Source organism: Salmo trutta, chromosome 29, assembly GCF_901001165.1.
Source record: "Salmo trutta chromosome 29, fSalTru1.1, whole genome shotgun sequence".
Classification (NCBI taxonomy): domain Eukaryota; kingdom Metazoa; phylum Chordata; class Actinopteri; order Salmoniformes; family Salmonidae; genus Salmo; species Salmo trutta.
The window spans coordinates 40578757-40595154 of record NC_042985.1 but is presented as its reverse complement, the minus strand read 5'-3'; the positions used below and the strand labels follow the sequence as shown (position 1 = coordinate 40595154).

The following is a 16398-nucleotide window of genomic DNA, read 5'->3' as shown; positions in this document are numbered from 1 at the left end:
AGCCATTATGGTATGAATGTTTGGCTTGGATAGGTTTTTGCGCCTGCTCACAGACGGTTGTGTTGTGCACTGAAGACCAAGCGAAGGGTAAAGGTGAGAAGAGGGAAGCGCGTAGATGCAAGTAGTGATGCTGTATGTGGCTGCTATGGAAGTGAACTGTGTGTGCGGGTGATCAAGGGTGTATTCATTCCGCCGATTCAGTTGCTAAACGGAAGGAAACAAAACGTGAAGGGACCTACCTGTATTTGTCCAATAGAAACTCGTATTTGCAGCTGTTGGGACAAATGATTACACCTCAGATCAGCTAGATGCAGGCTTGTGTGCAAGGCGGTATTGCATGTGTCACTGTCGGTCACCTTAACTACTTACATTTCTCTCGACCTGTAACATAACATTATACGTTATAACACATCCAATATGCTCAATTGGAAATAAGGCTATGGTCGTCTCTTCCCCCCCAGTGTGTTTACTGCACACTGGAGAAAACGGACTTGTAACAATCTAATTGTATTAGTGTATTCACTTGTATGATGCAGAATTGAAGAGGACTGATCAGATAGTCTTCTGGCAGTTACTGTTGTGTTTATTAATGTGCTGTCACCTCTTTCTCTCCAGTGCTCTTCTGGTGTTACTGCAGGACAGCCTCCTGTCCTCTGCTGGCTCCCCCAAATTCTCTGAACTCATCATGAAGGTAGAACTGTGTGGTCCAATTTGTGAAAAACATACAGTTGAAGTCCGAAGTTTACATGCACCTTAGCCAAATACATTTAAACTCAGTTTTTCACAAATCCTGACATTTAATCTGAGTAAAAAGTCCCTGTTTTAGGCCAGTTAGGATCACCACTTTGTTTTAACAATGTGAAATGTCAGAATAATAGTAGAGAATTATTTATTTCATCACATTCCCAGTGGGTCAGAAGTTTACATACACTCAATAGTATTTGGTAGCATTGCCTTTAAATTGTTTAACGTGGGTCAAATGTTTCGGGTAGCCTTCCACAAGCTTCCCACAAAAAGTTGGGAAAATTTGGGCCCATTCCTCCTGACAGAGCTGGTGTAACTGAGCCAGGTTTGTAGGCCTCCATGCACACACATGCTTTTACAGTTCTGCCCACAATGTTTTTTGTGATGACCACTCCAATACCTTGACTTTGTTATCCTTAAGCCATTTTGCCACAACTTTGGAAGTATGCTTGGGGTCATTGTCCAGTTGGAAGACCCATTTGCGACCAAACTTTAACTTCCTGACTGATGTCTTGAGATGTTGCTTCAATATATCCACTTAATTTTCCTACCTCATGATGCCATCTATTTTGAAGTGCACCAGTCACTCCTGCAGCAAAGCACCCCCACAACATGATGCTGCCACCCCTGTGCTTCGCGGTTGGGATGGTGTTTACATTTACATTTAAGTCATTTAGCAGACGCTCTTATCCAGAGCGACTTACAAATTGGTGCATTCACCTTATGATATCCAGTGGAACAACCACTTTACAATAGTGCATCTAAATCTTTTAAGGAGGGGGGGTTAGAATGATTACTTTATCCTATTCCAGGTATTCCTTAAAGAGGTGGGGTTTCAGGTGTCTCCGGAAGGTGGTGATTGACTCCGCTGTCCTGGCGTCGTGAGGGAGCTTGTTCCACCATTGAGGTGCCAGAGCAGCGAACAGTTTGGACTGGGCTGAGCGGGAACCGTGCTTCCTCAGAGGTAGGGGGGCCAGCAGGCCAGAGGTGGATGAACGCAGTGCCCTTGTTTGGGTGTAGGGCCTGATCAGAGCCTGAAGTTACGGAGGTGCCGTTCCCCTCACAGCTCCGTAGGCAAACACCATGGTCTTGTAGTGGATGCGAGCTTCAACTGGAAGCCAGTGGAGAGAGCGGAGGAGCGGGGTGAAGTGAGAGAACTTGGGAAGGTTGAACACCAGACGGGCTGCGGCGTTCTGGATGAGTTGTAGGGGTTTAATGGCACAGGCAGGGAGCCCAGCCAACAGCGAGTTGCAGTAATCCAGACGGGAGATGACAAGTGCCTGGATTAGGACCTGCGTCGCTTCCTGTGTGAGGCAGGGTCGTACTCTGCGAATGTTGTAGAGCATGAACCTACAGGATCGGGTCACCGCCTTGATGTTAGTGGAGAACGACAGGGTGTTGTCCAGGATCACGCCAAGGTTCTTAGCACTCTGGGAGGAGGACACAAGGGAGTTGTCAACCGTGATGGCGAGATCATGGAACGGGCAGTCCTTCCCCGGGAGGAAGAGCAGCTCCGTCTTGCCGAGGTTCAGCTTGAGGTGGTGATCCGTCATCCACACTGATATGTCTGCCAGACATGCAGAGATGCGATTCGCCGCCTGGTTATCAGAAGGGGGAAAGGAGAAGATTAATTGTGTGTCGTCTGCATAGCAATGATAGGAGAGACCATGTGAGGATATGACGGAGCCAAGTGACTTGGTGTATAGCGAGAATAGGAGAGTGCCTAGAACAGAGCCCTGGGGGACACCAGTGGTGAGAGCGCGTGGTGCGGAGACAGATTCTCGCCACACCACCTGGTAGGAGCGACCTGTCAGGTAGGACGCAATCCAAGCGCGGGCCGCGCCGGAGATGCCCAACTCGGAGAGGGTGGAGAGGAGGATCTGATGGTTCACAGTATCAAAGGCAGCAGATAGGTCTAGAAGGATGAGAGCAGAGGAGAGGGAGTTAGCTTTAGCAGTGCGGAGAGCCTCCGTGACACAGAGAAGAGCAGTCTCAGTTGAATGCCCAGTCTTGAAACCTGACTGATTAGGATCAAGAAGGTCATTCTGAGAGAGATAGCAGGAGAGCTGGCCAAGGACGGCACGTTCAAGAGTTTTGGAGAGAAAAGAAAGAAGGGATACTGGTCTGTAGTTGTTGACAGACGAGGGTTCGAGTGTAGGTTTTTTCAGAAGGGGTGCAACTCTTGCTCTCTTGAAGACTGAAGGGACGTAGCCAGCGGTCAAGGATGAGTTGATGAGCGGGGTGAGGTAGGGGAGAAGGTCTCCGGAAATGGTCTGGAGAAGAGAGGAGGGGATAGGGTCAAGTGTTCTTCGGCTTGCAAGCTTCCCCCGTTTTCCTCCAAACATAGCGATGGTCATTATGGCCAAACAGTTCTATTTTTGTTTCATCAGACCAGAGGACATTACTTCAAAAAGTACGATCTTTGTCCCCATGTGCAGTTGCAAACCATAGTCTGGCTTTTTTATGGTGGTTTTGGAGCAGTAGCTTCTTCCTTGCTGAGTGGCCTTTCAGGTTATGTGGATATACTTTTGTACCTGTTTCCTCCAGCATCTTCACATCTTTGCTGCTGTTCTGGGATAGATTTGCATTTTTCACACCAAAGTACGTTCATCTCTAGGAGACAGAAAGCGTCTCCTTCCTGAGTGGTATGACGGCTGCGTGGTCCCATGGTGTTTATACTTGTGTACTATTGTTTGTACAGATGGACGTGGTACCTTCAGGCATTTAGAAATGGCTCCCAAGGATGTGGCGGTCTACAAATATTTTTCTGAAGTCTTGGCTGATTTCTTTTCATTTTCCCATGATGTCAAGCAAAGAGGCACTGAGTTTGAAGGTAGGCCTAGAAATACACCTCCAATTGACTCAAATGATGTCAATTAGCCTATTAGAAGCTTCTAAAGCATGACATAATTTTCTGGAATTTTCCAAGCTGGTTAAAGGCACAGTCAACCAAGTGTATGTAAACTTCTGACCCACTGGAATTGTGATACTGTGGAATAATCTCTGTAAACAATTGTTGGAAATGTTACTTCTGTCATGCACAAAGTAGATGTCCTAGCCGACTTGCCAAAACTATACTTTAACAAGTAATTTGTGGAGTGGTTGAAAAACGAGTTTTAATGACTCCAACATAAGTGTATGTAAACTTCCGACTTCAACTGTACCTATTTGTGTCAACTTAATATTGCTTCCTTTTTCTCCACTGTCCTGTTTTTTTTTTTAGTTATTGTCACATGGACTAGTATATTGAAATGCCTTTCTTGCTCTTTCCCAACAATGAGGTTATGAAATTTCAGTACTCTTATAAAAAAAATTAAGTAAAGTAGAACAAAAACACAAGAAATAAAAATAAGAGCACAAAGTAAGCTAAATACAGGGTCAGTGCCAATACAATATTTTCAATGTGCAGGCATAATGGAGTGGTAGGGTAGACATGTATAGGGGTAAAGTGACTAGGCATCACAGTGTACACCGTACAAAACATTAGGAACACCTGCTCTTTCCTTGACATAGACTGACAAAGTGAATCCAGGTGAAAGCTATGATCCCTTATTGATGTCACCTGTTAAATCCACTTCAATCAGTGTAGATTAAGGGAAGGAGACAGGTTAAAGAAGGATTTTTAACCCTTGAGACAATTGTGTGTGCCATTCAGAGGGTGAATGGGCAAGACAAAATATTTAAGTGCCTTTGAACGGGGTGTGGTAGTAGGTGCCAGGTGCATTGGTTTGTATTTATTATGCCAAGGTAGCAGCTACTCTTCCTTGGGGTCCTACAAAATTAAGGCAGTTACACCATTTTAAAAACATAATACATTCATAACAGAATTCACAGCACACTAAGTGTGCGCCCTCAGGCCCGTATTCCACTGCCACATATCTACAACACAAAATCCATGTCTGTGGCGCAGCGGTCTAAGGCACTGCATCACAGTGCAAGAGGCGTCACTACAGTCCCTGGCTCGAATCCAGGCTGTATCACATCCGGCCGTGATTGGGAGTGTCATATGGCGGCGCACAATTGGCCCAGCGTCTTCCGGGGTAGGCCGTCATTGTAAATAAGAATTTGTTCTTTACTTAAACTAGGCAAGTCAGTTAAGGTTCATATATAAATAATATTCACTCAGCAAAAACAGAAACAGACCTTTTTCAGGACCCTGTCTTTCAAAGATAATTCGTAATAATCCAAATAAGTTCACAGATCTTCATTGTAAAGGGTTTCCCAAGCTTGTTCAATGAACCATAAACAATTAATGAACATGCACCTGTGGAACGGTTGTCAAGACAGTCACAGTTTACAGACGGTAGGCAATTAAGGTCACAGTTATGAAAATTTAGGACACTAAAGAGGCCTTTCTACTGACTCTGGAAAAACACCAAAAGAAAGATGCCCAGGGTCCCTGCTCTCTGCGTGAACATGCTTTAGGCATGCTGCAAGGAGGCATGAGGACTGCAGATGTGGCCAGGGCAATAAATTGCAATGTCTGTACTGTGAGATGCCTAAGACAGCGTAACAGGGAGACTGAACGGACAGCTGATCGTCCTCGCAGTGGCAGACCACGTGTAACAACACCTACGCAGGATCGGTACATCCGAACATCACACCTGCGGGACAGATGCAGGATTGCAACAACTGCCCGAGCTACACCAGGAACGCACAATCCCTCCATCAGTGCTCAGACTGTCCACAATAGGCTGAGAGAGGCTGGACTGAAGGCTTGTAGGCCTGTTGTAAGGCAGGTCCTCACCAGACATCACCGGCAACATTGCGTATGGGCACAAACCCACCATCACTGGACCAGACAGGACTGGCAAAAAGTGCTCTTCACTGACGAGTCGTGGTTTTGTCTCACCAGGGGTGATGGTCGGATTCGCGTTTATCGTCGAAGGAATGAGCGTTACACCGAGGCCTGTGCTCTGGAGCGGGATCAATTTGGAGGTGGCAGATCCGTCATTGTCTTGGGCATTGTGTCACAGCATCATCGGACTGAGCTTGTTGTCATTGCAGGCAATCTCAAAGCTGTGCGTTACAGGGAAGACATCCTCCTCCCTCATGTGGTACCCTTCCTGCAGGCTCATCCTGACATGACCCCTCCAGCATGACAATGCCACCAGCCATACTGCTCGTTCTGTGTGTGATTGCCACTGGAATGTCAGTGTTCTGCCATGGCCAGCGACGAGCCCGGATCTCAATCCCAGTGAGCACGTCTGGGACTTGTTGGATCGGAGGGTGAGGGCTAGGGCCATTCCCTCCCCCCAGAAATGTTTGGGAACTTGCAGATGCCTTGGTGGAAGAGTGGGGTAACATCTCACAGCAAGAACTGGCAAATAGGGTGCAGTCCATGAGGAGATGCAGTACTTAGTACAGCTGGTGGCCACATTAGATACTGACTGTTACTTTTGATTTTGACTCCCCCCCCCCCCCCCCCCCCTTGTTCAGGGACACATTATTCCATTTCTCTTAGTCACATGTCTGTGGAACTTGTTCAGTTTGTCTCAGTTGTCTTATGTTCATACAAATATTTACACATGTTAAGTTTGTTGAAATTAAACGCGGTTGACAGTGAGAGGACGTTTTTTTTTGCTGAGTTTATATATATTAGTGTGTTTGCACTTATGTTTGTTGCTTCACAGTTCCCGCTTTTCCATAAAGTTTATTATTAAATCTGTTTCTACTGCTTGCATTACCTGATGTGGAATAGAGTTCTTTGTAGTCATGGCTCTATGTAGTACTGTGTACCTCCCATAGTCTGTTCTTGACTTGGGGACTGTGAAGAGAGCTCTGGTGGCATGTCTTGTGGGCTCTGCATGGGTGTCTGAGCTGTGTGCTAGTCATTTAAACACACAGCTCAGTGCTTTAAATGTTTCAATACCTCTCACAAATATAACTAGTGATCAAGTCAATCTCTCCACTTTGAGCCAGGAGAGATTGACATGTATATTATTGTTTGCGTTCTGTGTACATCCAAGGGCCAGCTCTGCTATCCTGTTCTCAGCCAATTGCAATTTTCCTAAGCCCCTCTTTGTAGCACCTGACCACATGACTGAACAGTCGTCAATGTGCCACAAAACTAGGGCCTGTAGGACCTGCCTTGTTGTTAGTGCTGTTAAGGTAGAGCAGCGCTTTATTATGGACACACTTTTCGCCATCTTAGTTTCTGTTGTATCAATGTTTTGACCATGACAGTTTACAATCCAGGGTTACTCCAAGCAGTTTATTCACCTCAATGTGCTCATTTTCCACATTATTCATTACAAGATTTAGTTGAGGTTTAGGGTTTAGTAAATGATTTGTCCCAAATACAATGCCTTTAGTTTTGGAAATATTTAGGAATAACTTATTCATTGCCACCCATTCTGAAACTAAGTGCAGATCTACGTAGTGTTGCAGTCATTTCAGTTGCTGTAGTAGCTGACTCGTATAGTGTTGTCATCCGCGTACATGGACACACTGGCTTTACTCAAAGCCAGTGGCATGTCATTAGTGAAGATTGAAAAAAGTCATCTACCTGGATTGTTGGAGGCTTATTAAAGAACACCCTCTGTTGTTTAATCGACAATATAACAGGCTGACTACACCCCTCGTGTCGTGTGCGTGAGCATTTCAAAATAAATTGAGAAATCTGTATTAAATGATTGCACCCACACTGCTTGCGTGCGCCAACGAGCGTCTGCGTTGCCATGGGCTAAAATAGAATTAAGTTCTATTTGTGACGCAGATCGCGCTGCAAGTCCAGCCTCTCCCATCTCATTGATTTATAGAAGCAGATACCCACGTGCCATCTCATTGGTTATACCCACGTGGGTGACAAAGACGAACGAGGTCAGTGGCGGTAATGCACCTAATTTATGAAAGTTGCCAATCGCAATATAAAGTCAAGAGAAGAAAAGTCCTGGAAGGAGGAGAGATGACTAGAAAATATTTGGTTGACCTTTTTATGTGTGGATTAATTGGTGGAGTAGAGGACCTTGTGCATTTCAGGTAAAATAACTCAATGTTTATATCCTAGGACAAGTTAGCTAGCAACAGCAAGCTAGCAAGTGCAAACTAGCTAACTAAATTGCCATAAATGTTTAATGCTTTTTGACCTGCCCCCAAATTAATGTAATTGGTTCAGTTTGTTTTGATATTTTAACCTGCGTGTCGTGATCGCGTTTGGTGTGGGGGGACAAAATAAATGTATGCACGATGGCGCACGCGTGCAGCCAGTTTGGGTTCCGTGTTTGGGGATGTAAAGCCATAACACACAGGTTTTTCCAGCAGCAGACAATGCTGGATAATGTCAAAAGCTGCACTGAAGTCTAACAAAACAGCCCCCACAATCTTTTTATTAATATCTCTCAACCAATCAGTCATTTGTGTAAGCGCTCTGCTTGTTAATTGTCTATCGCAATTAGAGGTCGACCGATTTAATCGGAATGGCCGATTTAATTAGGGTCGATTTCAACGCTCTAACCACCTGCCTTACATTGCACTCCACGAGGAGCCTGCATGGCAGGCTGACTACCTGTTACGTGAGGGCAGCAAGAAGCCAAGGTAAGTTGCTAGCTAGCATTAAACTTATCTTTAAAAAAACTATCAATCTTAACAATCACTAGTTAACTACACATGGTTGACGATATTACTAGTTTATCTAACGTGTCCTGCGTTGCATATAATTGATGTGGTGCCTGTTAATTTCTCATCGAATCACAGCCTACTTCGACAAACGGGTGATTTAACAAGCGCATTTGCGAAAAAAGCACTGTCGTTGCACCAATGTACCTAACCATAAACATCAATGCCTTTCTTTAAAATCAATACACAAGTATATATTTTTAAACCTGCATATTTAGTAAATTTTTGCCTGCTAACATGAAATTGTCACTGCTCTTGCGTTCGTTGCCTAGCTCGTTGCAAACTAATTTGCCAGAACTTTACGTAATTATGACATAACATTGAAGGTTGTGCAATGTAACAGGAATATTTAGACTTAGGGATGCCACTCGTTAGATAAAAATACGGACCGGTTCCATATTTCACTGAAAGAAAAACCGTTTGTTTTCGAGATGATAGTTTCCGGATTCGACCATATTAATGACCTAAGGCTCGTATTTCTGTGTGTTTATTATAATTAAGTCTATGATTTGATAGAGCATTCTGACTGAGCGGTGGTAGGCACCAGCAGGCTCGTAAGCATTCATTCAAACATCACTTTCGTGCATTTTGCCAGCAGCTCTTCGCAATGCATTGCGCTGTTTATGACTTCAAGCCTGTCAACTCCCAAGATTATGCTGGTGTAACCGATGTGAAATGGCTAGCAAGTTATCGGGTGCGCGCTAATATCGTTACAAATGTCACTCGCTCTGAGACTTGGAGTAGTTGTTCCCCTTCCTCTACATGGGTAACGCTGCTTCGAGGGTGGCTGTTGTCGGTGTTCCTGGTTCGAGCCCAGGTAGGAGCGAGGAGAGGGACGGAAGCTATACTGTTACACTGGCAATACTAAAGTGCCTATAAGAACATCCAATAGTCAAAGGTATATGAAATACAAATTGTACAGAGAGAACTAGTCCTATAATAACTACAACCTAAAACTTCTTACCTGGGAATATTGAAGACTCATGTTAAAAGGAACCACCAGCTTTCATATGTTCTGAGCAAGGAACTTGAACGTTAGCTTTTTTGCATGGCACATATTGCACTTTTACTTTCTTCAACACTTTGTTTTTGGATTATTTAAACCAAATTGAACATGTTTCATTATTTATTTGAGGCTAAATTGATTTTATTGATGTATTATATTAAGTTAAAATAAGTGTTCATTCAGTATTGTTGTAATTGGCATTATTACAAATAAATAAAAAATATCGGCCGATTAATCTATCGGTGCTTTGGCCCTCCAATAATCGGTATCGGCGTTGAAAAATCATAATCGGTCGACCTCTAATCGCAATAAGCATGATGAAAGTCTGTCAATTTGTTTACTGTAAAATAGCATTGTATCTGGTCAAACACAATTTTTCCCATAACTTTAAGGGTTGGTAACAAGCTGATTGGTCGTCTATTTGAGCCAGTGAAGGGGATTTACTATTCTTAGGTAGCGGAGTGACTTATGCTTCCCTCCAGGCCTGAGGGGGCACACTTTCTAGTATGCTTAAATTGAAGATATGGCAAATAGGAGTGGCAATATTGTCCTCAGTAATTTTCCATCCAAGTTGTCAGACCCTGGTGGCTTGTCATTGTTGATAGACAATTTTTTCACCTTTACCACATTCACTTTATGGAATTCAAAATTACGGTTCTTGTCTTTTCATAATTTGGTCTGATATATTTGGATGTGTAGTGTCAGCATTTGTTGCTGCCATGCCTAATTTTGCTAATCTTGGCAATGGAAAAAAAAAAAAATATATATATATATATATATATAAAAGTAGCCTTCTGATTCAATGGAGCTGAGTTTGCCTTTTTTCCCAAAGTAATTTCTTTGTTTCATTGGGTAGTTTATTCTTCTTAAGTTTAATCACGTTAAGTGATTAGTATGTTTGCCAATCGGTTGTGCAGCCAGACTTATTTACCGTTCCTTTTGCCTCATCCCTCTCAACCATAAAATGTTTAAATCCTCGTGGATTGATGAGGAATTGAAGTTTTTAGTTTTCTTAATGGGTGCATCCTTATTAGTAACTGTTTGCTAGGTATTGTCTAAGTGAGTTTCAGAGATGGTCAGAATATCAATGTCATCTATTACTAGAAAGTTATTGATTTCATGAACCTTGTTTCTTAAGCTACGTATGTTAACGTGGTTTATTTTGAGAACTTTTCTTGCATGCTTGCTTGTTTTCATTGCTTTACTGGGAAGCTAAGCAGAAGTAGATATTCTCATGTTATTTATGTTAGTGGAAGGTGAGTTACACAGTGGACTTCCTGCTTTTGCACTCTGCCTCAGTGCTAAAAGCATAAATCTGGTTCATAGACACATGATTGCTCCATACAATAGCTGTAGGATCAGCAGAGGCATTTAGGGAAGTTAGAGGGACAAATGAGGTTACTTACATTGTCTACCAATGTCCCTGGTATAATGTACATTTGCTAAAGCATTATGATGACTCAGCGACACAATGGTAGGGATTAATGCAGCCTTAATGCTGTGAAAGGATCCAGGAACCCAAATGATTTGGTTGGATCCCATCCTCCTTCTAAAATGTATTGAAATTGTCAACAAAAGTTGCACCCATCTGACCTGCAATTGTCACAGCCAATTGTGAAGAGAATTTTGCTAAAGCGTTCAATTCCACGATTGAGGGCACAGTGCCAGATATGATGGGTCTTTAGTGTCTAGCGGAGAGACAATCAGCTCTCAGGTTTGAGTGTCAAGAACTTCAACACAGCTGGGTTTTATCACGCTCAACGAATTCCATGTATGTAAGAGTGGTCCACCCACCCAAAAGACGTTCAGCCAACTTAACTGTGGGAAGCTTTGTCGTCAACATGGGCCAGCATCCCTGTGGAATGCTTTCGACCCGTTGCCATGTCAAATTGAGGCTTTTCTGAGGGCAAAAGGGAGGGGTTGCGCAAAACTAAATTCAATATTAGGAAGGTGTTAATGTTTTGTATACTCAGTGTATGATAAACAGAGTAGCAGCAGCATAGATGACTGTGTGTAAGCACATTAAGTGTGTGCATAGTGAGTGTTTGTGTGCCAAGAGATGGTTAAAAAATGAAATGGAACGTCATTTCTGATGGTCCGTTTTTTTGTTTTGCTATTTAGTAGTCTTATGACTTGGGGATTGAAGCTGTTCAGGGGTCTGTTGGTGTTAGACTTGATTCTCCGGTACCGCTTGCTGTGCGGAGGTTGAGAGAACAGGCTATGGCTTGGGTGGCTGGAGTCTTTAACAATTTTCTGGGCCTTCCTTTCACACTGCCTGAGATGGAGGTCCTGGATGGCAGGGAGCTCAGTCTGTGATGTGCTTGGGTGTCCGCACCACCAAGTACATCACTGGGGCCGAGCTCCATGCCATCAAGGACCTGTGTATGATTATGTGTATGTAATCTAAACCTCTCTCTCTCTCTCTCTCTCTCTGTGTGTAGTGTCTGTGGCGTTTGATCAAGTTCCTGCCAGACACCATAAGCAGTCTTACTCTGGACAAGATCCTGCTGGATGTGCACAACTTCATGAAGCTCTTCCCCAAAGACCGCCTACGGCAGCTCAAGACTGACATGCCCCACCGCACGCTCCAAACTCTGCTACACACACTCTGCCGCCTGGCAGGGCCCACGGTTGGCACACACACTATTAGATTCCCCTTTGCATCCTCATACTTTTGTGTGTGTATATAGTGTATGTGGATTTGTCTATTTCAGCCACACCTGTTGCTTAAAAGTGTATAAAATCGCGATTAACATTGGTAGCAGAATGGCCTTACTGAAGAGCTCAGTGACTTTCAATGTGGCACCGTCATAGAATGCCACCTTTCCAACAAATCAGATGACCGGGGCAGCTCTAGCTGGGCAGAAATTTGATGAACTAAGTGCTGCTGTTGTGAAGTGGAAACGTCTAGGTGCAACAACGGCTCAACCGCAAAGTGGTGGTCCGCACAAGCTCACAGAACGGGGATGTTGTAGTGGTAAAAATCGTCTATCCTCTGTTGCAACACTCACTACCGAGTTCCAAACTCCCTCTGGAAAAAACGTCAGCTTAAGAACTGTTTGTTGGGAGCTTCATGAAATGGGTTTCCATGGCCAAGTAGCCGCACACAGCCAAGCGCCGGCTGGAGTGGTGTGAAGCTCACCACCATTGGACTGTGGAGCAGTGGAAACACATTCTCTGGAGTGATGAATCGTGCTTCACTATCTGGCAGTCTGACGAACTGTAAAGTTTGATGGAGGAATAATGGTCTGGGGTTGTTTTTCATGGTTCGGGCTAGGCCCCTTAGTTCCAGTGAAGGGAAATCTAATGTTATAGCACATTGACACTCTAGACGTGTCTGTGAATCCAACTTTGTGGCAACAGTTTGGGAAGGAACTTTCCTGTTTCAGCATGAGAATGCCCCCGTGCACAAAGCAAGGGCCATACAGAAATGGTTTGTCAAGATCGGTGTCAAATAATTTGACTTCCCAGAATAGTGGAGGCTGTTATAGCAGCAAAGGGGAGAACAACTCCATACTAATGCCCATGATTTCAGAATGATATGTTCGCATGTGTCCACATACTTCTGGACATGTACTGTAATTTGCTTATTTAAACACCATTGGATTCTCGTTTGGATCCTCATAATTTGCTTATTGAAAATTTCTGTGCCTTACACCCTAACTGCAATTTAACGTGTTATTCATTGCATGTACACTGCTTGCTCGTGTCAGCAACCATCTGTTGCAAAACACTGAAATATATCTTGGTTCTATTTGAGACACTCGAAGCACTGCAAGTCCCGCCTGTCCTATCTACTCATTGGTTTTCACGTGGGTGTTTGGAAGATGAACGAGGATATTAATCAAAGATGACTAACTAGGTTTCCCCTTATCTGTGGCTTAATTGTTGGATTAGAGAAACCCATGATTTTGTTTGACCGAGTCAAAATTCTACAAAGGACCAAATGCATTTCAGGTAAATTAACACCCCAATGTTTCTCCCAGGACACAATCTAGCTAAATGTCCATTTGATGTTTCATGCGTGTTTCCACCTGCCCCCAATTTAATATAATTGATTCTCAGATATTTTAACCTGTCATTATGGTAGATGGACAAAATCATCATAAACGTGATGGTGCACATGCAGACAGTTTACTCAGGTTGTTGGCTTTCGTGATTGCCCAATTATGTCATGATTACATGCGTGTTCACGGACTTGGCTCGATACCTTTTACTAAAATTTGATTTCAACATTTATCCCAGTAGTTTTGATTTTTGTTTGTGTTGAATGTTTCTTTTCCATGAACAGATCCTGGATCACCTGTCACTGATTGAGGACAAGAGTGAGTCTGAATTGGAGGCTCATCTGAAGAGGGTTGTCAAGTCTGCCAAGACAGACAGAGAGACTGCACACACGGTACACTCCTACACATCTAGTTTGTTCACGGGCTCTCTTTCCCTCATGACAGATGGTTCTACATTTTCATCAAGGACACTCTGAATGCTGCTTGTTACTGAGTATAAAGCCGCATATCTTCTATTTGTCGTCTCCTAAAAGGTTCCCAAATCAAAGGATGCAGAGGTGTTGGGGGAGATCTTCAAAAAGATCTCTTCCAAGGAGAACAGCAAAGAGGTGAGGTTCAGATTCCCATGTAATTACTGTCAGACAATCTAACCCAATGGCAAACTAGCCAAGAACGTTATCTACAAAATATAGGCCTTAGGGATGATTTGGTTTGTCATCAGCCGTGTGTGTGAGAGAGCGGGTCTTCCTACCCAGTGTGATTGGTCTGGGTTTTTCCATGCTCTGCCATAGTGTTTTCCTGACAGCGTGACTCTCTTTAATTGTGTGTGTAGGGTGTGTCTAAGCTGTGGGAGTTTAAGCAGAGACACCCTGAGGTGGACCTTGCCTCCCACCTGAAGAAGCTGCCACAGACATTTCAGACCTTTGTAGAGCACAGCCTGAACACACTCTGTTTAGAGAGAGGAGACAAGGCCAGGACACCATACCCAACCACAGGTACACACAACAGAGAGGGTCGGCATAGAGGATATAGCCCCTCACCACAGGTCTACACACATGCTTCTCAACACCACCTGTTCTAACCTATTATTTATCCTCATTAGGTGTGGGTCTGGACCCTACTCCTGGCAAAGACGAGCTCAGACCCTCAGTCTACCAGGAGCGACTCAAGATACTCCGACAGCTGCATGGCCTGGAGAACAACAAGGTACAGTATTTGCAAGAAGGGATGCGAATTCCGGTAAATTTTGCTGCTGACTAATCGACCCCCATTAACCGGTGAATTTTTCAGTTTAAAATGGGGGGGGTTGTCTGAACTGCATATGGAATTATTTTATTTGACAAATTCTGTCAATTAAAAAAATATATTACACAAACTTCCTGTTTCCAACCCATCTGTGATTTTATTAAAATTGTATGTACAATATGACTTCACTTAAATGAACTGTGGATGGAAATGTGGTTACTGAAACATTTTTTTGTTCTAGTTTGTTCCTGTTATTGTAAATAGTTAGTGGATTTCTCTCCTTTTCCCCCTCTCCCGTGTAGCCTCAGCAGAGGGAGGGTGAGGACGAGCGCACCGCTCTTATCTCCAAGCCCCCCGTGGCCCCCTCTATGGATGTGCTCCAGAGCAAAATGTCTCAGATCCTCCACAACCGCCGCCCACAGAGCCCCGCCCGGCCCGCTGACTCCGGTTCCACAGGCAACCTAGCTGAGCTCATGAAGAGACTAGAGAAGATCAAGGGCAACCAACAATAAACTAGCCTGGGTGCCAATCTGTTTCTGCTCTTGTCAACTCCTTATGAAATTGTCATGCCAAACATCACGTTTGGCTTGACAATGACAAAATAGTTCAATAAGGGTGCAATCGTCAAAACAGACGTCTACTCCACCAGCATCCCTTATTAAGAGGGCAAAGGACAAATGCACAAATGGAGTGTTTGTGAGGTGTACGCGATCAGTCATTGCTAATGAAGGTGAGGTGTGTGGTGAATGTGATGCAATGTTTGTATGTATTTTTTGTATTTTATAAATAAAGTTTGACATATCTTCAATTGTTCTTCATGTTCAAGGCTGAAAAAGGTAGGAGTGAAGGTCAAACCGAGTGACCGTTTTTATTTTTGTACTCCTTGTAGCAAGAGATCTTACGTTTTCAGCTGCATTTGACCACATTCTTATAGTTCTTTAAGCGCTATCAGTGGGCAATTCCAAAATAATTATGTGCGAAGGAATAATTATATGAATGTATACATTTTTGTTGTGAAAGGATCAACTTGGGCGACGGACAAATTCAGCCTTTAGGCAATATTGGGGTTTGTCTGTCAGTCAGGGTTTTGCTATACAGTACATTTTGGTGGTGTGCCCCTGCCCAGTAGTGATGGGAAGTTCGGCGTGTTTTACTGACTCGGATCTTTGAAAAGAACAAGTCTTTAGGCTCATTTAGAGGCCATAATGCGCAATGAACTGAACTTCAAATAATGTTCAAGCCTCTCGTTCACCATAAGGGGCTTATTGAAGCGGCCGTTTGTGACACTTGTAAAAGCGTGCTGTTTGTTAATTGCTTGGAATATAAGGTCTAGTGGCTGCAACCGGACCAGATTGTACGTTGAAAAATATAAATGCAACGTGAAGTGTTGGTTTCATGAGCTGAAATAAAAGATCCTAGAAATGTTCCATACGCACAAAAAGCTTATTTCTTAATTTTTGTGGATAAATGTTTACATCCCAGTTAGTGAGCAGTTCTCCTTTGCCAAGATAATCCATCCACCTGATAGGAGTGGCATATCAATTAACTGATTAAACTGCATGATCATTACAGATGCACCTTGTGCTGGGGACAAAATGCCACTAAAATGTGCAGTTTTGTCACAACACAATGCACACGTCTCAAGTTGAGGGAATGTGCAATTGGCATACTGACTGCAGGAATGGCAACCAGGGCCCTGTTTCAGAAAGCGGGTTTAGTGAAAACTCAGAGTTGAAGGGAACTCTGGGTTTTTGGTTTCACAAAGCCAGTTCAGCTTAA

At 43.7% G+C, this 16398-nt stretch overlaps 1 protein-coding gene across 1 annotated transcript in view; it reads left to right on the top strand.

The window, feature by feature from the left end:
• Positions 1 to 15432, top strand: part of LOC115167616 (cytoskeleton-associated protein 5) — an 81407-nt gene extending 65975 nt beyond the window's left edge. The window contains exons 37-43 of the mRNA XM_029722205.1: positions 616 to 691; positions 11809 to 11997; positions 13659 to 13766; positions 13908 to 13982; positions 14207 to 14369; positions 14477 to 14580; positions 14922 to 15432. Coding sequence (XP_029578065.1) covers positions 616 to 691; positions 11809 to 11997; positions 13659 to 13766; positions 13908 to 13982; positions 14207 to 14369; positions 14477 to 14580; positions 14922 to 15131 — 925 coding nt within the window. The 3' untranslated portion in view covers positions 15132 to 15432. The remainder of the gene's footprint in view (positions 1 to 615; positions 692 to 11808; positions 11998 to 13658; positions 13767 to 13907; positions 13983 to 14206; positions 14370 to 14476; positions 14581 to 14921) is intronic.
• The last annotated feature ends 966 nt before the right edge of the window (positions 15433 to 16398 follow it).